Source organism: Strongylocentrotus purpuratus, unplaced genomic scaffold (genome assembly GCF_000002235.5).
Source record: "Strongylocentrotus purpuratus isolate Spur 01 unplaced genomic scaffold, Spur_5.0 spur5_scaffold_6, whole genome shotgun sequence".
NCBI lineage: Eukaryota > Metazoa > Echinodermata > Echinoidea > Camarodonta > Strongylocentrotidae > Strongylocentrotus > Strongylocentrotus purpuratus.
The window spans coordinates 37779919-37806306 of record NW_022145612.1 but is presented as its reverse complement, the minus strand read 5'-3'; the positions used below and the strand labels follow the sequence as shown (position 1 = coordinate 37806306).

General features: G+C 36.1%; 1 protein-coding gene across 1 annotated transcript; it reads right to left on the bottom strand.

Moving 5' to 3' along the window:
* Positions 1–1679: 1679 nt before the first annotated feature.
* Positions 1680–25807, bottom strand: LOC100888432 (homeobox protein Hox-A5). Its single transcript, XM_003727637.3, is given in 3 exon segments — positions 1680–6462; positions 6465–6620; positions 25024–25807. Coding segments are annotated over 3 exon segments (840 nt in total). The 5' UTR covers positions 25571–25807; the 3' UTR covers positions 1680–6325.
* Positions 25808–26388: the final 581 nt, after the last annotated feature.

Below are 26388 nucleotides of genomic sequence, written 5' to 3'. Positions count from 1 at the left end.
GATGTTTTGTTATGTTTCTACTTCAATGTAACATTACTTCATGTTCTCTTTATTCTTGCTATGCTTTTTGTAAATCCTGCAAATTGTTATCGAATTTTAAAAATTTTAATCTAGAAAAGGTTTTTTTCCCAGGCCTGATATTTAAGCTAAAAGGGATTGGGTATCTTTGGCTCAGGTGTTAAAATATATCCTGGATTTAGCTCATGCTGCAATCATAATTATAAACCTCCAGGTCAGTCAGGCATCCCATGACTTTTACAAGCCGATCGCCTGTCTGATTATCAAGATATTTAAGATTGGACTTAGAAATTTCAAAAACCGATTCCCAAACGGTTTTTATAACTCTACAGTCTATTGGGAATAACGAGTATGATAAAACCGGTCACTCAAAGATTCTTACTTTTTTGTGATTCTTCATGATCATTTTGAAATGCAATTTTTTAGGGCTTCAATATTACACCATATGACATTCACTGATAACACATAGGGCCATGCATCTCAGATTTGTACATCTGGAAACGTTGTTAAATGATGCCTTTAACAACAAGTACCTGCATTATGGACTGTATCTGATCATCACACGAATGTAAAAATGGCGTACGGTGGGCTGACCCCAACGTGACTCTTCTCCTTCATTTAAGCGGCATGTTCGATGGCGAGGTGCTTAAAAAATAAGTGTTGAAATTGGAACACACTGTTTTATGACGTCGATTTGGTGTTAGACAATAAATTTCATTTTTATCAATACTACGTCATTCTCCGCCTGCAGGTCCGTAATAGTTTTTCTTCAAGGCAACATTTAAACGATAAAATGGTGTGTGGACAAGACATCGGGTAACTTGTTATCCTTTTCCTTTGTATTTATTTAGATCATCGTATTTACTCCTTCGTTGATATACTTTTCTATGAGTGTCTCTGTGTTTCTCTCTCTCTCTCTCTCTCTCTCTCTCTCTATCTCTCTCTCTCTCTCTCTCTGTCTTTCTCTCTATCTTTCTCTGTCTCTGTCTCTATCTTTTTCTCTCCTCTACCTCCACCTTACGTGCAAGATTTTTGAACCCTTCTCTCTCTCTCTCTTTTTCTCTGTTTTCCCAATCTCATTTTCTCATTGTTTTGTGATCATATCTACCCCCTCTCTCTCTTTCGTTTTCTCTTTCTCTCTCCTTGTCACCCACCCCTTTTTCTTAAACTCCCTGGCAATCTCTCCGACTACAATCGCGCTCTATCTCTGACTCGTTATCCCTAACTCAGTCCGTTTCATTCTGTGATTTTCTCTATCTCCCTAATTATGATCTTTTTAATTCTCTCTATCTATCCTTGCATTAATCTCCCCCTGGTTATATGCCTCCCCGTCTCTCTCTCTGTCTCTCTCTCTCTCTCTCTCTCTTTCTCTCTCTCTCTTTCTCTTTCTTCCTCTCTCTCTCTCTCTCTCTCTCCCCCCACCCCTCTCTCTCTCTATATCGTTGTTACAAAATTCCTCGTATCTCTCTTTTTCTCTTTCTTTTAATTGGTATTCATTTTCTCATTCCTCTATTTACTTAATTAGAAAAAGATGGTTTACATAATCATCATTCTCATGATATTACCACACCGTTTTTTCTCTCTCGCTTTCCAGGCATAAATTTAAACTAAAATACCAGGTTCACAAGTCGTTGGAAATCAATACAATTGTAAAATTCGAATTGCTTTTAACGACTGAAATTCGTGTCAATAATAAATATGTATCGACGTATTTTCCTTTTTTATTACATAGTTTTCATTTCAAAGTACTAAACTTCATCGCCGAACAATCAAACGATAAGAAAGATTACAATATCTTACAAACTGTACAAACAGATAATCAACTATGAGAAAATGGAAATGCACATGTATTCGCAATCATTCAATCAATCAGCCACTATCCAATTTTCAAGGATTTCAGAAGCGATGGGATACAAAAGAGCTAATAATAGCAATAAATGAGGAACTATTTTAAAGAATTTGTCTTCTGTCCAAAAAAGCTGATGACATCAACATGTTATGTAAGAAAACTACATGAGGTACAGTGAACGGATATGGATAATGGAGAAACATAAGGAGAAGGAGAGAGGGGACAGAAAACAAAAAAGAGACATGTATTGCAAATACCTGCAAGGTAATCAACAGGGATTTTTGGATGTTACCCAAGATTGAATGAAAAGAAATTAATTAGTGATCAATTATAGCAACATTTCTCTCTAACGGTACAAATAGTTAACAATTCTTCCTTTCTAACCTTTCTAAATCATGAAATATATGTTAGGTTACTCTTCGATACGACAGAAATGAGATTTTCGGCTCAAAGCTCCTAAAACAATAATCACATTTTCGATGGTCATTTCATATCTACCGTAGAAAGAAACACACATCATGTTATTTAAAACCTACACCTAATGGCGTCTCGAACGAAGAATACCAATTGATTTACCAAATCAAGATAATCAAGAAATGCGGAAGATCCCGAAATTGAATTCCATTTCGAATCTCCACTTCGGGAAACAGAGCCGAGGAGAAACGCACTCCCCTGCATTTTGCTGGCTGAATCCTTAATTGTACCTAGCCGTACCGGTGAGCGTTAAGAGAGGGGAAAACGGATGTTATTTTGTATGCTGTTACATGATGGAATAGCTAGGTGGGTTATTTCAGGTCAGGCGAGAGTAAATAGATTTAGAGCTTTTGATCGATTCTCGTTTGGAGTAGAATGTTTAATGGGATTCCTCTTTTTTGCTTCTCTCAAACAGCATCAGGAACATGGGCGGTATCACTCAATACCAAATGGGGCAGAGAGAGAGAGCTTTTTTTCTATTACAAGAATTTTGATTAATTATTAAGTTTTTTCTTTTATTTTCATTTTGCTATGGGCATTTCACGGGCTCATCTCCGTGTAAAATGGCATTTATCTACCTATTCACGTAGAAGAAAATAATTAAGTTTCCAAAAGCAATCTCGGAATTTTACATATTCATTTCGTTTATTTTTGTGCTACATGAGCTGAATACAATGTTTAAGACCATAAAAAGCCAAACATATTTATCTCTGTTTTTAAGAAATGGCTACACAAGTCGTAGACTACATTTTCCATTAAAAATAAATTTTGGGGGAAATATTATTTGCTCTATAATAGAACTGCAATTCTTTAACTCGTATGTTAAATATTCCACCTTTTAATTTTCCTTATTTGTATTTCTCTGGTACTGCCTTAGTTAAGCACCATTCCATAATAAACGGATTTTGAGTGCAAAATATCGTAGAGTCGATAGAGGAATTGCTTCACTGATTAAAGACAAACATTCCTTATCTTCCAGCCAAACATACCAAAACTATCATCATCCCGAGCCCTTTCATCCCAACATTGCGAATGTTTGTTGGCGCCTGCTTCAAGTATTACCCTTACACCATTATTTAATGTATACTTCCCTTGAGTCGCCATTATCATCCACACTGTGAGTCAATAGCCCAACCCAATATACCCATTAAACTGTCGAGTGTAATTTGGAACAATTTGAGCAGGACTCACACACATACGCACACGCACACACACATAACGCACACAAGCTAGATATTGTTTCAGCAGTACCGAAAATTTCCCCGCCGATGTGCGGTTTTGACATGTCTTATTTTCAATCGGCCGTCTCTCCCTCTTTCCCATTTAGCATCAAGGAACAAAATCTATGACCTGGTGGACGTATGATAAGAAAGCCTGGCGATCTGGAGAAGCAAAATAAAGATTGAGGGAATGAAGATGGATAGTGATTGGCTACCTTACACCGCACTTTTTGAAGGCCGCGTCTTGTCCGCTAACCAGTATCTTCTCAAATCGAATGCAATCCACTTTGCGTAGATTTCATTTTTACACGTTTGATTTTTGTTTTTGTCTTTTCTTTTTTCCGGGTGGTCCATTTCTGAAAAGCCTTCAGTGGTTTATTAAATGGCTTTCATATAAGCGAGAAAAAGAAAAAAATGATCTGGCGGTGTTTGAGACTTGTGCCTTTGCCTTAGACATTTTAGATATACCTAATTTGTAACAAAAACAAATTAGCTGCTGTATTAGGGATCGTTGACTACTTTTCAATCAGTATTATTTTGAGTTCAATCATAATGTTTACATTTATAACAATACTCTTAATGTACTTTTTGAAGTATTCGATAACAGTTGCTTATAATTATGATGATTTCCAAATGTCACTTATCTACCGAAGAGGTTAAACTATTGAAATTTGCAGAACTCACGAAATATATTATTTAATCACTAAGCATTACAAACATTATTGAGCTTTTTTTTTTTAGAAAATTGGATATTCCTTTATATGGAAAACATTTTTGAAATAATTCCAATTTTTGTTCACGTTATTCACTGCAGGTGTCATAGTAATTTTAAAGGGTTGCTTGTAGAATTTGGAGATCTGGGATATATTGCATAAAGAGTTACAATGTATATTCCAAACCTTTACCTTGCAATAGGTTGAACATATTTGGCAACGTTTGGTAATAATTGGCGGTACATTTCATCGTATTGTGTACAATCATCAGTACTTACATAATCGTAAAGGCCGGAATCCACAAATTTGACAAAGTAGATTTAAACCTGAACTATGTTGTAAACCATCGATTTGCCATCGAGCAGCAAAAGGATCGATAATAAAAATGGACGAAAAGACACTATGAACATGAAGGATGCAATTTATGTCTTTACGAGAAGAAAAAGCGGCAAAAATATTTTTGAGTTGATTCTTTTAATTCGGTGAATAAAAGTGTGGCATGTTGTGGGTTCAATGATACATATCAAATACGGGGGCAGTGACTTAAATGATAATCATTATTTCTGAAGTTAGATATCTGAGAAAGGAAATGATACTTTTTTGTAGCCTTTTACTACATTTGTCATCAAATAATCCACATGAACAGGTGAATGGTCGTGAAGATACTATAAATTCTTTAATCAACCTGCAAGATAATTCTGCTATGATGTACAATTCTCTGGTGTTTGAATTTGTTTTTCCTTGATTCACCAACTCTTTCCTCTTTCTCGAAGTAACTGACATCAAAAGCTACGTCTTTAAGCTTTTATGTATATATAAATATAATTAAATACCTACGTTTTCTATCCGGCGTTTTTAAACAATCGTAAAGGAGGACAAATCAGGTTTTCCATGTAGCCATGGCCTAAGGGAAATTGTAAGAGTCTAAAAACAGCTGGATATTGTTTTCATCCTCGAATGTATTTAGGCATTTCAAGCATGCTCTCTTTAAAATAGAAAACAAAAAACTGAACGGAGTTGAAACGGATCTCAGCATGTTTAGCGGCAAACAGCTATAGGGATTACAGTTTGTGACATGAATATTGATTGAACAACTACATTTTAGTATGTACACAGCATGAAAATATAACAAATAAATGCAAATGGTGCGAAATGGTGCTGAAAGAGAGGGAAACTACGGATTACTATCGACTCTACCTAAAAGTCACATACTGCCGGTGAGAAATAGCCGGTCTGTGGATACACACCGCCTGCGGACAAATAATCCATCATTCGGTCGCCATTTTGGTGCGCTTCTGCCTTTGCATGTGACCGCCTGAGGGTGTTGGTGTCTCGTGGCTCCGTCGCCTTGCTTGTCCTCCTCTGCCTTTGACCACGTTTCGGCACCGTGCTCGGCGCGGTGGTTCAGCCGCGTTCCCTCGTGAATGGTCGCTTGAGTTGCACCACGGCTGGCTGTAGTAACTGTCGCTGCCTTGCCGATCCGTCTGTGTTCCCATTGCCATCTCACTCTCCTTCCATCCATTTTAATGGGCCATTTGTTTTATTGAAGAATCTTTATTATTCATTAAACATCAAGACCCTCTATCTTGGGCTAGTCTAGCTATGACGCGACGAGATCAAACAATCGGGCTGACGTGCAAGAACGCTCCCTGTATCCATCACCCATGACTCAACTCTAGACATTTCTGAACTTTTTTCAATAAATACCAAACTATCCCGCTGTCTCCGCGATCAATAACATGACTGCTGAACAATTCAATTTACGCTTAATCATCACTACAGTACACTGAGGTTTCCTTTCCAATCTTTTTTACCTTTTTTTAAAATCAATGTACAAGATATTCAATAACTTTGATTTAGTTTATTATTATCACAAGACGGACAGAAAGAAAAATGTTTATCGACAATATCATACAAGTGGTTAACGTGGTCCAAAGTCTATCTGTGCTTTACTCAAATGAAGTCCATAGAACTCACCGCAGTAAAACCGACCATCACCGGCAGTGCGACGTCATAAGTTCAAGTTCCCAAAGCGACGCGCTGGCGTAGTATCAGCGCATAACCGAGGGCGGTGCTACCGTCGCGCCGGCGAGGTTAGCTGCCGCTTCTTGACTGATAAGCTGTGAGATACTCTTCACATTATGCTCCTTTTTCCACTTCATCCTCCTGTTTTGGAACCAGATTTTATTTGTCGTTCCGTCAGGCCGAGTGCGTGTGCGATCTCGATCCGTCGTCGTCGTGTGAGGTACCTGTTGAAATGGAATTCCTTCTCTAGTTCGAGCGTTTGGTAACGGGTGTATGCCGTGCGGGATCGTTTGCTCGGTTCTGTACCATTCTGTGCCGCCGCTGGAAAATAAAAACAAATGAAAAGAAGAAGAAAACATTTATTTAATCATAGAATTTAAGTTTTAATAATGAACCAAACAAACATATATTACAATTCCATGGTCTCCACTGATAGTGATACGTATGCAAAGAATAGGACATCAGACATAGACAACGTTACATTACGTTGTCTTGATAACATTTATAAAGCATATAAAGCATGAAATATTAGGTGGAAAGTAGAAACTTGTATTGGTTGTAATAATTCGAGTCACATTCGTATAGCGCTTAATACGTTTATAAGCAATTTACATTGTAATGATTATTACCCCGGTCAGTGGATTAAATTGGTCATCCGCACATTATAGTATACACGATCCGCTCCCTGGGGAGTATTCCGGCCAGGCGCCATTTTACAAGCGCACATATGCCAATCCAACCACATTAACGTTCGCATCCTACCGTGTACCTATTTAACACCTGGGTGGAAATTGGCAAGTTAGATTGTTGATGTTGTTTGTTTTTTTGTTTTGAATGTTAATTGAAGAAAAAAAACTGCAGCTATCAATCAATACCCTTTCAGTGAATACTCCTACAACTTTTGAGGGAAATATCGTTTTGAAAACTAGTTTAGATGTAAATTCAATGTGTATGATTAGGATGGTAGTGAGTTAATACTTATGATCGCAGCTAAATCAGTTATGTCTGTCTAATAGACTTCTACAAGAAGATGGATTTAATCATGATTAGTTCCGTTGCATTTGATATTAAACAGTATCATGTTTTCAAATGGAATAAATAGTTTTGTGATATGTCCATATTTAAGTTTCGCACTATCGAAGTTAATATGACAATTGCATTGTTTGGCGAAATGTATTTAAAACGTCTACTGTCACTAAGTTTTCACTATTTATGATTTTCAATGATTTACTTTTTCTATTGTTTGTTCAATATTCTTCTTCTTCTCCTTTTCTTCCTCCTCCTTATCTATTCTTCTTCTTCTTCTTCCTACTCTTCTTCTTACATTTTCTGGTCATCGTCTTCTTCTTTCTCACCTTGCTCATCTTCCAGTCTACTAATCATCTAATGAGCCTACTCATCATTTTTCTTCTTTATATTTGGGTATTTAAAATATTTTTATTCAATCGAACAAACATTTAAAAAAATACACTTACATGTACATCGTCTGATCACATTCATATTAAAGGATCAGTTAGATTTTTTTTGATAAATGCAAGATAGCGAATATAATTTTTTGTTTTAAAACATAATGAGAACAAAACTATAAAAAATAAAAAATAATATTGTGAGAAATTAATGATATGAATCATTACGAACATAATACACAAAATTTGTAATGCACTACTTTAAACATTCTATTATATATTTCCAATTTCAAGATGATTATGATGTTATTTGTTTTGTTTGGACGTTTTCTTGTGTTTTTATTTTATTTATGCATTACTTTTCATCAGAAGGAAGGGCGGATACATGATTCAATATTCATTACTCCCAGTATTGGTTCGCAACATTTTGTATTTTGATTATCTTTGATATTTCTCGATGATTTTTTAATTTGATGTTAAACATTAAAAGGAACAAATAAATTGAAATTATTTCCTATCATACCAGAAGAAAAAACAATTCACGTAAGAAATGGACTAGGCTATCTAGTTTAATACTCGGGGGTAACAGCGTGTGAGTGCAGTAATTGCATTTCTAAAGGACAAGACATGATATGCATTATATACCTGTCAACAATGCTAAAATTTAGAATGATGAACATTTTCCGAGTAAGTTTAGCCAACTTGTCCGACCTTGAATGTTGATTATCTCTATACAAAATTATATTTTCCAAGTGCCTTTTCACTTGCGCTATATACCGAACATCAATGTAGAGGTCTAGACAAAATGATGAAATGAATTATAAATTACGGATGAATTGACTAACTTCGATGTTGGAGCGACTATTGCCTCGCTAGAATTCCACCGATCGGATCAATTTTTATGATGCCTCTCCGCTGGGAGTTGCCCTTCGGTAATCACCCCCAAGACACCAATTCATTTCATTTAATTTCGTTTTATTTCATTACGCGAGTGGCAATATATACAAAGAATAGCACGGGCAATTTCATTCAATATGAGCAAAAACAAGCCACGTTGCCCTCTTTTTCTCCCACTCTCTTACATCTACCCCCCCCCCCCCCCCCCCCCCCCCCCCGCGAAAATGATAAACTGGGGAATAATCTATGTATTATAAAAACAAAAGAGAGACGGAAAGAGTTTACCATGCCAACACACAAAACTGACCAAAAAATGAGAGCCATGTTGATTGATTGTTGTCAAAGTTTTATTGATCTGCTGGATCTATATATCTGGTGCTTAATGAATATAATGTCATCTGTTGCTTGGAGAAGAACGATAATGGTAGGTGAAAACGGCGAAGGAGCTCAAGCAGCTAATTTGATGGACCAACATAAAAGAGACACGCGACCGTGCCGCCCCGCTTGCTGCGGTAAACACACTGCCCGTCAGCGGACTCCTGGCCCGATGATCCCCGTGGTTGGGCCATCGCGAACCGAACAGGCCATAAAGGACGGTGGACATTGCTATGATTATCAAGTCGTAAACGGTTTCGGACAACGGGTATCTATTTTGAAACTCATATCTCGGATGAAAAACAAGCAATATAATTCTTTAATTGTATCGAATATTGTGTTATTTCTCTGTTTCATTTGCGCATCACATTTTTAAAGGACAGTTTCAAATATAATTGCTTCCACTCGTGAATTTTACTTTTAGAATGGATACCTGTCTAAACTTAAATTGAGGATTTTGTTCGAAAGACACAGAATTGCAATATTCATAACACTTACTTTATGATAATTTTTTACAATTATTTAATAAAATGGCATTATAAAACGTAAAAACAGCTCACTTTTCAAGTATTTGATGAATGTTCCTCAAGAACCCCCAGGTGTCAGATGTTGCGAATGCACTTTTTGTTTCAATAACTAATTTTTTTACTGTACACATATTTTACGATGTTTAATTTTCAAAAAACTTCGTTTATATCTTTTCTCCTGTAACAAACTATATATATTAATTTTAAATTCTGTTCGGCTTTTTCTAAATCCATGAAAAATATACTAGGTCAAATTTGAAGATTTATTTTAAAAAAAAGCTATTTTTCTTCTCTTTCTCCATCTCTCTCTTTATCTCTTCATATTCAGCTTAACCTATTTTCACGTTGAGAGTATATAGGACCAACGAAACTCCCCTCATCTAATCAGACTCAATCACAACAGAAAGTGCATGCCTTCTACAAAAATACACAGGGACGGAATCAGAAGTGATCTCTTTCGACTAAGGAAGAAATATGAAATCCACACGTCTTGCACCAGGAGATTGTTTAAGTCAAATTCCAATGGAATCTTTAAGATGTCACCAGAATATTGGCAAATAGATTGGTCTGCCTCAAAAGGATGAAGAAAAAAAACGCGGGTAAACCGGGAGAAGAAAAAAGGGAAACGCACTTTTTGCGTTGATAGAGTGAAGCATGATAAATTAGGAAATAGATTGCTTTTCTAGCCTTAGCAACCATGTGCATGCCTTGTCCTTTTGTCCGTTTTATTTATTGTTCCTTTTTTCAACTTTTTTCTTCGTAGTTGCGTCTGAGAGAGGTTGTCTCAGAGATGCGGCATCCCATGTGCTACACAGATCTACATATTGAAAGGAGAGTTACCATAGTTTTATGGCTCAATCTAGCTGTCTCCGTGGTCTTGTGGTGATTTTCAAGTGTTATCTAAGCAATTTTTGTGAATTAAAAAAATAATAATTTATTTCGATATATGTCTAACTAATTATCTGGAAATGCATAATTGTATTCCATTGAATATGTAGTCGCAATGTGTGTGCTTAATCAAGCCATGGAGTACAACGAGCTTGATCATGCAAGCCTTCCTTTGTCAATGCAATAAAGATGCAAAACGGGAAATTTTAAATATTAAGTTGTACATAATTATCTCAATCATGTTATTTTTTCTAATGACTGTGAGGTCTGTATTCTACATTGAAGAAATAGAACATTATATAAAACAAAATAATATTATGTTATCGTATAAAAGACTAAAAGGGTATAATCTAGCTCCAATATTGGTACCACAATTTACATATAGCTACTTCTCAAATACAGTGTAAGTTTAGTGGCACACGAATGATCTAAAAATCATCTATTCTAGATGTCCTCGTTTTGATGGTTAGACAATATCCTTATGGTATCCTGTAAATGTGTGTAAAGCAAAAATCCAAGGCTCCGTTGCTCTTGCATTGTAAATGAATTAGCAAAATACAATGCAACCAGCATGCAACCAAAGAGAGTGGAAACCGCTAAAATAAGTCATGTGTCAAAGAATTTAATTGGTATACGATAAATGCGGGTAATATTTATGATAGGGAAAAACCGCTTGAGAAAAAAAATATGCTGTAATATATTTCACCTTACACGAGAAAGAGTAGCAAAATATTTATAAAAAATAAAAGTATATATATATATATATATATATATATATATATGATTGTATTACACCGCCTAGTGTCGTTCAGAAATTCGTTCATAAATTGAATTTGTATCACAAAGTAAAATGTTGTATATATACTCTATTCAGCTGTGGTTTAAAAAAAAACTATTAATATTCCGCGCATTATTGGTTATTTCTAAGAATTGGATGGGGGATTCTTGTTTAAATGTTTAACTATTCATGTATTAGTGCATCACACTCGATAATGACTGTTCTGTAATTTGTGCAGTCATTGTACCAATTATAGTAGTACATTAAAAACTACTTCAGGGTAATGATCATGATGATTTGTTTTGTATCAATGTATGCATCTATGCCATTCATCGTTCCAAATGTAACGGGTGTTCATGATGGACGTTATTAAGGTCTTTTCCCCAGAGAAAAAAAACATTGCAGGCGACGAGTGAACATTGTGGCGCAGTGTCCGCCATACCGACAATAACGTTATTACACTGTTGCCTATAAAGTTGGAATACATATTTTCTTATCCTTTTCCTTGTCATGATTGTGAAAATATGGTATATTATTGATAGAAAAAGTATAGATTCTCAGAACGTTATTAGTCAATCTAAGGATCATAAAGATTGATCATTTCTGAGAAGATAATTATGAAAAGAGGTATTGCAGCGAAAAAAATCTCTCAATGTTACGTGCAACAGTGTATTTCATGCATACATTTTAGTTTTTAATCCTACTTTGTCCATTCTTATTTAGCGATAATGTATAAGTCTATCTCAATGCAAAGAGCATGTGTTTAAAAAAAAAAAATGGCATGGCTATTTGGGTGAACTTATACTTCGTATTATACTGGGGTGGATTTACGAAAATACGCTCCTCCCGAACCTCTCAGCAACTTATTAATCAACTTCATCATATAAAAACTTTAAGATGGAAATAAACCGCGTATGATGTGATACAAGAGAACATCACTTGTTTTGGCTTCAAAATAGAACTACTGCAGATGCAGCATTTAAACACACATTCATACAAACAAAATCATTGGGAAGAGCATTACCTTTTGGTCGTAAATACAACTATTGAATTTCTGTGTCTGTGGGGATATTGCGAATTCCAACACAATAATAAGCCTTGATTGACATCGTTTTGTAATGTCAATATTCTGCATTGACATTCAGAGCTAACTCCGGCGACTAAATAATGATATTAGCATATACTTCCTGTCCATTGAGCCCGATCGGGGTACCTGTCAGAAGGGGCTTAATGGCATACAGGAGATGTAATAGATGGGACCACGGTCACAGGTCAATTTTTCCTTTTCTTCCTTTTGAGCTCTTCTCTTTTTTCCATGTTTGGCGTACAAAGGTATTACTTCCTGACTGTAAGTAAGGTTTGAGAAAACACATGGTGGGGGATTGCGGGTATTTAGTTTTTTTCGTGAGAATTCACGCGCTTAAATTCGAATAAATGTTTTAAAAAATTAAATGGAGGTAAAATATTAAGAGTGAGGGCCTAAAACACGTGTCCTTGTTCCGGAGATAGGTGGACTACCCCAACCCCTCTTCCCCCATCCTAACTTTTTTATATGAGGAAATATGGAAATGATATAGATTCAAAATTGGTCTACAAATGCCATTATTCATATGTAAACATCAGTCTTCAGTATATCATCTTCTAGGGAGTGTCTTTAACAGAGTAATTTTCCTCCAATAATATTAGTGATCTAATTACACATTAGATTCAAACAGCTTCCGTTTAAAACATATCATTAGTGTTCTACAAATTTCCCCTTAACCAATATTTCCCTCTTGGTACACGAGTCTGATGCCTGTTGGACAAACTAATCAAGACAGCGTGATATTCCATACCAAAAATCTCCTGCCACAGAAAATCAAAATCTACATCTCTTCTCGTCCTTTCCTCCTCGTCGAATATAAGAGGATCTACGTCGCGATCGAGGAGTCTTTCTCGAATTTAATACTCTGGCCACCACGCGTCGGTGTATCTGGTCGGCTATTACCTCGGCGAGAAGGAATGCATTTCGACGATTGGGGGCTCTCGAGCTTTTGATAAATTTCTTCTTTTCCACACCCAGAAAGGAGACGACAATCCCCTTTCAACCTTCCTGGCGGAAGTCCTAACTGGACGAAATTGCTCCGAAGATGTTTTTCATTTCCTAACCCGCTAATACTTGTCTTCAGGAACAACACTCTATCGCGCCTATGTCGCTGGCGGTTATATCATGTAGACTCGTCACGACGTGAGGGGAATAGCGAAAGGAAAAGGGGAAACTCTTAAGTCATTTCTTTTTTCTCTGTCTTGTTTGAGTATCAAGGATTGTGTATTGCATCTAATGCTATTGGGCTCCCACAGAAATGCCTTTGGACAGATCAGGGAATTGATCGAAAGTGGTTTTCCCTTTCAATTAGAATACAAGTGCCGGTTATTTGATTCTGGACACGGACATATTTTAATGAATATTACCAAGAAAACCAAGACTGGCAGGTTGATTCGAGTTGGCATCTTATTCTTCGAAGATTACACGCTCAAAACTTCCGTCAATAATTGAAAATAGCATGCTAAAATGTAATCCCTTCGGTCCTCCCTTGGTCGCCATTGTAAAGATAGCCTAGTATGTATTTCAAGATTGTATTCCTAGAGTGTTTAAGCTTATCAAGTTCCAAGCAAAATTAGATTTGTTGAGAGAGAGTTAATGAATCCTCTTTTTTCAAACCTGTTTTCTAAATATCTTTGTAAAAGTTGGCAGGAATAACAACCTACAACGTTTGTACAAACTTTATTTATTATATAGGATTCAACGGGCTTTTGTTTCACTAAGCTACATACTCCACTCCCACAAATCAACATGTTTTGGCAAAAAGTTTAATTATACATACACACTTTAGTAATCCCTGCAACTCCATTGTATCTATTCCTACTCCACCCCCTTCCCCCTTCTGTCTGTCTGTCTGTCTCTCTCTCTCTCTCTCTCTCTTTCACTCTATGTATTACTCTTCCCCTCGAACTTAATTTAATCAATAACTTTTACATTCATATTATTCGTCAAACATACCATTCATCTGTCGAAAAGAATGAAACATGGGTTGAACGAAATACACATCTCCAAATAAATATATATCTGAGCTAGATAAATATCTGAGTTTGATCCCCCATATAACACCCGAAAAAACCGTTGACATAAAATCGATCTTCCAATAAATCTCTCTTTCTCTTTCTCTCCCTCTTTCTCTCTCTCTCGCTCTCTCTGTTTCTCTCTTTCTCTCATTCCCTCTCTCTTTCTCTCTCCCCCCTCCCCCCTCTCTCTCTCTCTCTCTCTTTTACAAATTGCAGCTTCCCATGTTGATCTTTGACCTCTGTCGTGAGCTGTTGATATTGTTGATGTGTATGGCCCGTCACATCGCCGCGCTCTTGCGCACCGTGCTGTGAAACTCGCTTCCTTTCAAGAGCAAGCCCCAATCAATACCCAAATAATAATGTCAACAAGCATGGAACGGCGACTATCAATGCGCTATAATCATTGGCCTTTATATTGGAATATTTTACGCGACCTCTAGTCGCATGTATGCAACTGTCTGAAGTTGATGAACAATGGATCTGATAATTTTTCGATTTTCGAGTTTTCGATTTTTGTCAGCATGCCCAATAATCATTGTTTGATTCCTTACTGCATTAATATTGTTTTGATGTTTTTATATATGGTTACGATATTCTTATAAACACAATTTCAGGCCTGTGTCTAGATTGTATTTTTAACTTTGCACTTTTTCATGATGTAATATTCCATGTAATCCAGCTGTTCAATTGCGACGTGGTTTTCAATGACTCCTGAATATATTTCAATTCGGTTCAATTTCCGTATCAATTTTTTTTTCAACTGTTTTTGTCACGTTAACAGTTTAAACCTAAACATTATTTAAGCAATTTAAACAAACATTTACAAAGAAGCATATCAGCAACTTAGATAAATTATTTGATATTTCTCTGAACGAAATAAATGTCAAAATCAACGTAAATCTTATGTGTGAGTTCTGAACATCTCTCGGAGTTCATATTGTTTTATATTACCACTGCTATTGAAAAAAATATATACCCATATGAGGTATATGGATATGGATAGGCCTAAGAAATAAATAAAAAGTTTGAAGCAAAATTGAGCATAATTTCCCTATTATCAAACAAAAAACTGTATGGGCATATAATTGTATACTTTTTTTTTTTAATGCGTTTATGGCCTTGCCGTTATTATATTATTCTCGACGTGCGCATTTTGAGTGGGAGAAGTATTTCGTACAAAAGAAGTAGAAAAACTATGAATAATGAAATGCAACCCACACGTGTAACGTGAAAAATATAGTGGCTCGTAGCGTACAAAACAAGAAAAGACCACACTAAAACCTTTCAATGGGACTACAAGACTGATTTGAGAATCTCGTTGATGCACTATCCAAGATGCGATGACACAATATAGAGGCTTCCATTAAAAGATTATGAGAAGACAGTGATTTATGGTGGAATCAGCAGCCAATTTGAATGAAATAAGGTTTTGATAAAGTTAATTATGTTCTGTGGTTTGCTAAATTTTGGGGATCTTGTTAGGCAGTCGGGATTCGTAAGGGGATCAGCAACGACTCTTCCACTACCCCGAGTTTTTTAATGCATGCCAAAGCAGCATCACCTAAGAACAGATATGTTTTGCCACGATTCATTTCTCCTCTTTAAATGCCTTTTTTTAAACCCACATTCGAATACAAGATATTGGAACGATTCGCAATGCCTCGTTTTAATTATTTCTTCTCGTATTTATTAACACTGTTGAATTTTAAAATGTTAGGGATAGAAAAGTGATTCAGTCTACATTGTGTCACTATTACAGCACCCGACATATCATCTTCATGTGCAATATGGTGGCAGTTCGTTTCTCAACTTTACATTTCGTTGCTAACAACAACATCGAAATAAATGTAATGTATACAACACATACATCCTCCATGTCCACTATACGCATGTACATCAAAGTGTACAATTTTAAAGAGGTGCCGAATTGATCCGGCGAAAAACGAATATATTTCAAGCAAATTAAATTGTATAATGATGTGAACGAGGATATCATTCATTTTCAAAACAACTTTGTTTGAAGACGAATATTGAGAAGAGAACAACAAAAGAATGGGCTTACTGCGTACATCAGAATACCCAAATTTTGTATTCTTTTTTCAATATTCGACTTAAAACACAAATCTGTGCAGAAGCGTGTGTTAATGCCATTCTGTTTTACATCATTATAAAGTTTAAGTGAAATTTTGCATCCAACTTTTGATGAATTGGGGCTCCCAACGCTTTAGAGGGGCTTTAATGGGCATAAAAGATTGACGTAAACCAGCAAAATGCCTAAATATAAAATACTTTCCTGATTTAAAAATCAAATTCATTTATTTTTACAAACAAAAGAAGAATTGGGACCGTCTCTTCTACTGTTGTTCGAATAAAACTTTTAAGGGCGACTTTGGTTCTCCATCTGATAAATATTCAACATATTTTTACAATAGTGTTCCTGTTTTTACGCCATAAGCATAAATAATGTATTCTATTATGGATTTATAACTCAACAAATTAATTTTCGGGGAGGTGTTCTCTATGAACCATTAACCATCCTAAGATTAATCATGAAGGCGGTATAAAACCTATGACTGATAATGTTCTCCTGAATTTCATAGCAAGATCCAGGTTTGAGCATTCTGTGTGCCGACATGTTTGTTCATTCTTTGTTGGTTCGTCAGAGGTTGATAATTTCTCGAATATCTGGAATATTATATTTGATGTATCCCCTTTAACGGCACTGTTGACTATCTCTTCCGTGTTCCAATTCTCATTTACTATTTACTTTAAGGAACGCATTCAGAGCGCGATATTGTATAGATTAATCATGTTATTGGGTCATGCATAACTCAAATAATCCAACCATTTCGAGAGACAAACAATAAACGTGATTCCTGCTTTTGTTTCAAAGGAAACATGTCATTGAAATTAATCAGAGCATTAAAATGAGCTGTTTTGTTTTCAGGCAGGAACATGCGTTGCCAATGCAAACATTGGTCAGCGACTTAATTGATTTATAAAAATATGTATAAGAGAGATGAATGCTCTCTTGGTATGCAGTTACAAAACGCGAAGTATACCAGTATAAGCCACTTGTGACGTAGGCACATGCCATATTTTTCGTTTTCATCATGTATTAAAATGTAATGTATGACGCTTAACACTTCATCACTATAAATGGTAGCTACCCTAAGTGCAGCAGAATTATTTTTTAAATTTGCATTTTCGAAAAATTGACAATGAAATTCGTTATTATTCGATTCATTTACGTATACATGAATATTAAAAATTGTTCATAAGTCCCGTTTGTTTTCCTTTAATCCAAATGCCGGATACTTTCGCTTGTGCACTATCTTTTAATTACCCATGGTAACCAAAATTAATGGGCGTCTCTCTTCTCACATAACATTTGATTAGAAAGATGAATGAGCAATGCTCATCTAATGTTGTAATCATCAACATAAATTTTGGATCATCTCCATAATACTTCTGTCATTTCGATCCCCACTACTTAACCACTACCGAAAATGTTAATTCTATTTTGTTTAAATGATATTAACGATCTCGACGATTGTAATGGTAAAAAAAACAATGATAAAATTGATGAAGATAATGGTGATAAATGAATAATAACATCAATTATGATATAAGGATGACAATAGTGATGAATAAATAAAAATAACACTTACACAATGAGCGCCAAAATATTTTGTCTACAAGGTTTGCTACAGATTTGACATAACTGTAAGCTCACTGCTCTTGTCAACAAACTTTATTCGTGATGAATTTTGGTGATAAATAAACTCTCTCAGTTGAAAGTTTCAGATGAGTTAAATATCAAGAATTTGGGTGAAAACCGTCTAAAAAGTTATTCCATGTCACTGACCCGAGCCAGCAAACGTTTAACGGATTAGATTTAAACGCCTGTATTTCGTCACAATAGAAAGTCATTTACGAGCGTTTTAGCAAAGGGGATTTCCGAGGGCTCGTAATCATTTCTGACTTACATGTGCCATTTTGATTCACAAGCAGGGGAAATAGGTGATTTGATCTTCTAATGAAATTGAAAAGGATGATCTGACATGCAGCCTTGAGCCTGAATACAATGTTTTCATTGCGGAGAATAGAGACCGGGTTCGGGTAATGCTCTAAGTGTATCCAAATGCCCAAATAGAATATGGTTATGACTTCCTAATTCAATTGGAAATAGTACGTATTTTTAAAGGACTTTGGGGTAATTTTTTAACCTAGCTTTGTTGTTCTGCCACTAACTACTTATACCAGAATCAGAAATAACGTAAACCAGAGCAAATCAAATATGCTGCGCTATTGAGTTATCATTATAAATAGCCTATAAATGTTGATAATTTTACTTTATCAAAGTTTTTACGTACCGGAATGTGTTAATTGTAACATCATAGATTTGTGTAAATTTTTTTTTTAATAAATTTCCATTTGCCTCATTTTCCTACAGATCTGTTACAAACAATCGTTTACATTAATGAAAACATTTACACTTGTGGGATTTTCTCCAATTTAGGACAGGCCTAGCATATTTGTTCGAAATCATATTAAAATGCCTAAACATAAAGTTTCACCATTTATCTTTCAAAATAAGATTAAGTCATAGTTTCTAGTAGTAACAGAAAATATTTATAAAATGCATACATTATGGATGCTGGGTGAGTATTTCATTTCTTTTCATTTGCTCTAGTCTAAACGAACAAAACTACTGTCATGATACATACATGGTTTTCAGATTTGATTTTGAAACATTCAGATCGGAAGATAGCTAAATTCATTTGATTATTTATCATTTGAATTCACGTACATTTACAAAATGAAACAGTGTATGTAGGCTATTTTGTATGTGAAGCTCGAATGCCCAATTCGCTTTGTAGAATAAGATTAATCGTGAACGTGAACGTATTTTCAATACCCAAAAGCAAAGTAAAGAAAACGTCTTTCACTTCAACAATCACTTATTCATTTGTTTCTACTTTCCATAACATTCATACAAGGAAGATTTCTTTCCACGTAGGCATTGTAGGCCTGCATTAAACTGATGTAAAATAATATAAGAATAAAACATTGAAATAAATAGAAATTGGTCCAACACCAACAATTTTTCCAGAATGTGTGCTGTCCGAAAAGTTAATTTAAAAAGAAACCTTGTACACTGGCATATTTCTAGTGCACTGAGCGTTATGTTGAGGTGTTAATTTACCAGTCCATACGGTACTTTGTAATTTATGCATATTTTTATTCCATTGGTGTATTATTCAATGCGGATAAACCATGCTATCGTTCAATTTAATTTCTTTGCATTTTTACTCATTAGGCTCTGCCCCCTACGTCAACATGATTAATTAGAACATGACCATTATGTCACGGTGCACACGGCGTATAGAGTTCCATACATAATTATTTCATCTATGCATGGCATACAAATCGCAACTTTTCCCTCTTTTTCCTTATTATTCGTTTATAAATATCCACAACAAATAGATATGATATGAATTGTGTAATATCATGTAGCTTTATCATTTTCCCCATGGCAAACACAACACAACTAAAACAGGAACCACGTTGAAGCCGTTCGTGAAAAATGGTCATTAACACAGACGAACGTTGTGTTAAACATTGCCTGCTATGACTCATACTTTAAAATATGATTTAATTACGTTTCGTTTCTAAATTAACATTACAAACTTTATTTCGTATCTATAACTACGTCAGGCAATACTATCTCGTCCACAGAATATCAAGTAAGGTGAAATTTTCGTCCATTTGGGGATCATACTTCCCTCCGACATCAACAAATCTTACATTTTGCATATACACCTTATGTTTCAGAGTATCACAAATGAACGAAAGAAGATGTACATACAATCACAATTCAACTTCTGTCGAGAAATGGACCCTAAAATACAAGCAGATACATAAGAAGAAAAACACAGTCTACAACTCGATGAAGAGCTCTAATCAAAGACATGTCTAAGCTTTCTTTTTTTTTAAGGGTAACACGCAATACTTGATAAAAGTGATGGTCACTTTTGTACAACTTAACAATCAGAAACCTGACGTGCATAATTTATACAAGTGAAAATATCTGAATTGGACAAAAGCCATGCACACGTTCGGTGGATAAAGCAATGGGGTTGTAAGCTGATATCACATGATCGAGGCTCGATCAGTGTGCCGTCGTTTGGAGTTTGGACAATGACTTTTTATTCTTAGACTCAACATGGTGAACCCCAAGTTCCTAAGTTTAGATACAAATAGTTATAATTGCTTGATTCTTAGGACCCAGCTAAAACAACTAACCAACCAATCAATAAATTAGTTTATCTACATCTCTATCTATAGATCTCTTTATCTGTCAATCAGCGAATGAATCGAAATATTGTATTGGAATCAAAATAATTATGCTACGAATTGCGTATAGGCAACTGAAAGTAACGATAAGTTTCTCATTGTAAATAAGTTAACATTTTGAACTACATAAAAGAGAAGAGGTATCTTCCTGCAATATACAAAAGTAATGATATCTATATTCTAATCTACAGTGTAGTATAGCTTACAAAACTACGATAGAACCGTTTTAAACGCCATTAGCATTGCCCTACATCTATTAGTTCAGACGAAATTAATTCCAAACCTTTACACGTTCTGTATTTTGACAGATGAATAAATCGGGTTTATCTTTTAAGGCAGGTTCTTTGTGAGAAATGGAATGATTGTAGCATGATTTATTAAATACATTTGGGAGCATTCTAATAATTCTCCACAGCACTTACGGAATGTAATTGAAATCGACTCCTGAATATGAATGAATTGCACCGATTCAACCACATTATGGTTTCCCCTCGATGCCATGAAAACTCTTGAGTTGAATCACAAGCTATACATGTACGCTCGAGTGCGGGAATTTTTTAGATTGCATTACATTGGACTAAAGCAATCAAAACTAGTGCAAAACTATAAACTGATATAATAAAAAATCTTAGGTTTCCTTCTCCCATTACATCAGGTTAAAGGATCTATAAGCCAGAAATGAATTTCCTTCATATAATACAACAAATAAAACACCACAAATAAATAATACAGATTCAATACATTTTTGTCACACTTGTGAAGTGTATATAGTAACGAAATTTGTTTTTGATAAACAAAAGTCAAGCTTGCACTTTGATATGTTTACCATTTCAAAATTATAAAGGTAAATAATTATGACAAAAGTCAAAATATCAAAAATTAGATATTATGTGGTGGGTTGAATTTAGCTATTCAACATTTAAATTGGTCTTATCAACTTGCAACGGTTAACGTCAAACAAGCCCTACAGTCATGATAGTTCACTAAGTAACTTCACTAAAACAATAACGTACATTTAAATCACTCGTGAATTGGGGTTTATCAACTGATGACACACAAGCCCTATAGTCATGATAGTTCACTAAGTAACTTCACTAAAACAATAACGTACATTTAAATCACTCGTGAATTGGGGATTATCAATTGATGACACTCAAATCAATGTTTCAAATCAGTGACATCTAGCATTTTCAATATAGACTCATTTTCGATCTACATTACAAGTTATTAACTCAAAATCAAACAAGGGTTCCTTTAAAATAACCATATGGTATCAGTTCATACAGCACTCTCCACAAAGGCATCACATTTATGGCAACATGGCAAATTATTACCAACAGTGTTGGATGTAAGCGCGTATGCATGGATGGAACAAGCAAGCAAATACAATTAGGCATGTGCATGTGAATGTTGTTGAGCGAATAGCATAAATGTCGCTCCTTGCTTACTCACTCGCCGCCAATGCGTCTACATACAGGGGCACTATCTGATTGTGATAGGAACGCTGAACCAGAAAGAAAAAAACCCGAACATAGACAAGATTATTGCTACCAATCTAACGGGTAACGGTCTCGGGGCAGGGCGCAAATCAGCGATTGCAATTTACACAAATGCCATTACTTTGATTTTCAGCTATTACACTGATTACTGTAATTTGACAGGGTACGGATTTGGGTTAACGGTGAACTATTACTGCTCGACGCATCCAATTATTGTCTGCTCAATGAGGTAATAGTGTCGGCTTTGATGAACATTCAAATTACTTGTTTGTATTCCCCCCCCCCCCCTTCCCCCGAATAGGTTGGGTTGAGGGTGAGTTTGTGTATTGCTGTTTTCAACTTCCCTTTAATCTGTATCAATGCGTTTTTCCTGGTTTTGTTTTGAAATTTGTGAAAATAAAACATCACTTAACACATAATACTATAACATTAGAAGTTTGCAATCGGTATGCAATGGTATTTTGAGATGACATTGTTAGATCTGCAAGTCACATCAAAACTTTCATTATTTTAATAACTTCCAGAACAGACAGTTCAAATTATATCGTTCGTTTACCTATTCAAGGAAATTTATGTTATAATAAGTATAACGAAAATTAGGGGAATGAGAAATGACTCATTATCGTTCCTTAAATCACCAACGAAATTTCCGTTTAACCAGGTCATTATTCTCCTTTTTACTCTATTAAAGACGAATTTCAGGCATATGCGTAAAATATATACTCCCGTTTACACATAATTATATTTCACAATTCCCTGTAAGTTAATTGCAAAATGTGTATAAATGATGAACAAATTTAACTCTTTAAGTTTTTCGGGCGACGTAAATGCGATAGCGATCGTTCGCCCTTTTCAGCCCGCATCTGTCGGCGTCCGCCTCTCCAGTCAACCGATCGAAACAAATTCTGCGGGCAGACTCGAAGCCGTTTGCGAGGGGAATACGAATTTCTATTAATTTCAAAACGGAATATCTTTGCTTTCATATTGTTAGAATTCAAATATATAACGTTCACAGTGATTTAGTTGTAATCCTGCCAGGCTTTAGCAAACATGTACATAATTACAGGTGTTCAAAAGTTATCAAACTGTTATACCATCTGCTTTCAAATTACAAAACGTATACTGTATTGTGAAAAGTAAGCGAATCGTAATACAAGTACATGTCTATGAGCTAACAAAGCTGTTGGCCCTTCATGTGTAAAGTGTATATAAGTATTTGCAGACTATCACTTTCAAATTCGGTTTTGCTTTGTCAATTGATGTTGTAATCTCATATGTCAAAATATTGGTCCCACTGTTTTGTATACTTTCGATAGACTACACGTATTCTATTTCAGTGAGTTTGAATGGTAATCCAATACCATGTTGATGAAGAAAGCACGAGTGTTATTCTCTTCGACCAAACGGCGTTAACTGGGATAAAAGGAATAAAACCTCGTGTACTAGGGGAAGTCTTTTTTGCATTACTCGTTTTTTAAGGAAAAATGCACAAACAGAAAATAAAACATATAAAACCTTTTACTACCAAAGATCGTGAGTTCAACAAGATTTGTTTCAACAATTTTAGGGGTACCTGAAACTTCAAAACAAACTACAAGCTTTACAAATACGATAGCTATTCATAAAAAATTAGAGGAAAGTAACTTTGTGTTTTACCGTGTTCAAGATAATTTCTTGAGTACGCATTTGTAATACCATGTAAATCACACACTCTCCAACACTTTATATTGTATCCATCAAAATGATTTCGCATCCATACTATATATGTTTTTAAATCAAGGAAACCTTTGAGAGTTTTTGTTCTCCCTCTTTTTAAAATTGTAAACAAATGTATAGCACGTTGAGTATTATCTTCATTTAATAATTACTTACACACTTTAGAAATACAATTGTTATCAAAAACTAATCATGTGCAAACATATTTGTACGAATGTACATTGATGTATGTGATAAGTGAGGGAAGTTTTGAATTATAATTGAAAGATGAATTTGCTGAGTTGAACATCCCAGACTGATACTAGATCTAAAGAAAATTGCTTAAGTGAACGATTGCCATGCATTGTGCATTTTCTTCCAACTAAGTATTTCCTTGTACTTTGGCTACAGTATCGTTTTGCATTCAAAGTCAATATTTAATTATTGTTGTATCGCATTGTGTGGTGGTTCTAAATTATGCCAGACTTCACCGCCTCTCCGAGCTCTCCGCGCCATAATGTAAGATTCCACAATGAGCTTTTCAAAAAGTCGAAAATTCGTTAGCATTGGTATAAAGGGCGCTTTGAAGACAGAACTTGGAGGGGACAATGCCCGCTGGAGGGCTTGCTGCAAGCAACGACCACTGGTAACAAGAGGGGCTCGCTCTCTCAAAAACTTTTTTGTGCTCGCTGTATTCACAGCCGAAATAAGTTTGAAAGCGATGAGTACGGATTAGATACCAATATTTACCGCAAAATGGAATAAGGGGAGACAGGGAAAATGATAGATGGTATTGACACAGTAACAAAGTATCGACAAGCCGATATGGCTGACTGCAGACATAGTAGTACAATAGATCAGAAAAATCAACGAATTTTCTTTGAATGGGAGCGATTCAGTTGTAAGGGGGTGTAGGAGGGTGAATAGAAACCCAAGTTCAATGTTTATGCCTCTTTAGCTAATTGGCAAAACTTTTTAAGAGGGGCTTTTTGATCATTTGCTGGATAGAGTCCTTGGCGAGTCAAATGAATTTGTTGATGAAGTAAATTTGAAAAAGGGTCAGGGGTTCAGGAATCAAATAATTTGTAAAGAGTCAGCGTCATATCGGATGATGGATTATTGTTATCTCTTAATAAGGTACAGTGGTATGATGTAGGTAATTATTATAGTTGATTAATCAGGAAGTTAATTACTGACCTGTCGTGGAGTGTATACGTCGCATCCAAGGGTAGATTTGTTCGTTGGTTTGCCCCTTCCCCGAGCCTTTTATTGAGCCAGGGTGATTGTTATTGTTGTTGTTGATGTTCGTCGGAGGACTTGCGTTTGACGCACAGTCCGAGAGGGTGACTGGAGGGGTGTTAGTGGGTGTCTTTCTGCGTGATATTGCCCCCATACCCGCGGGCGAGGTCTGGTAGCAGGGGTCTACCGTGTACCCGCAAGTAGAGTTCACTGATGCGGCATGATGGTGGTTTATCGCTGTGGTGGCATCCATGCCGGTAGCCCCTTCCATGGTGTAATAGCCGTTTTGTAGAGAGTGAAGGCTATCTTCGGTGTAGGGGTAGGCGTAGCTTGCCGGCGGGCTAGCTACAGGGTTGCCCGCCTGGTAGTGCTGGTGGCGATGGGAGGAGTGCTGTGGGCCTTCGGCGGTCAACGCGTAGCTCCCTACCGACTGCTGAGGGTAATTTGAGCCACCGCTGTGGTGGAATTCGGCACCAGCCATCGGATGTGCGAAATACGAGCTCATTTGTCTCGAGGACCTTGTTTGACTTCTGGTTGAGTTGGGGGCAACTGCCAAGTGATTTGTAACTCCGCTCGGCTTGACTTTGACGGCTGGCTCCAGAGTCTGTACTATCTCACTCAGGTCTTTGACTAATAGATAGATACACAAGTCGTCCTCTCTACATCTGATGTGTTCGCTTTGATGAATCGCAAACTTGTGTCGCTGTAAGGTCAGAGAGAAAAAATATTAGAATATTTTATGAGTGAGGCGAACCACGTGATAGCGACACACCAATCCAACCAGGATGCTTCACACATGAACGAGTTGGAACGAAGTGAAAAAAAGAGATGCGAGTCAAAACCCGGGCGCATGCCCAATCCACCTCTCGGCTAGCTAGCTAGGTAATGACAACGAACTTTGTAAATGAACAAAGCAACAAAATGATAATTGTATCTCCTATATACCCACAGCCTAAACGTTTGCAGCGCAGCTTTTGTAAAAAAAAAAAAAGGCGACCGACTTGAATAGAGGATGCACAAAGTTTGCGTGCGCACGCGGCCAGTATCACGGTTTACGCCTGCACGCCTCCGATATTCATCTTGATCACAATACATCTCTTTGGTCAACCTCATTTACATTTCCTCATCATATACCTTAATAGCTATACATTTGTATGTTCATACGTTTAGCTTTTTAAACTTTCTCGTTATCTTCATTTTGTATCTTTCTGGGGTATTTGAGGGGTCATATCATCTTTTTCACGCCGGTTTTGGCTTCGTCGTCGTCCCCCCTACCTTCTATCCCTCTCTCTCTCTTTCTCTGTCCATCTCGCCCTAACAATG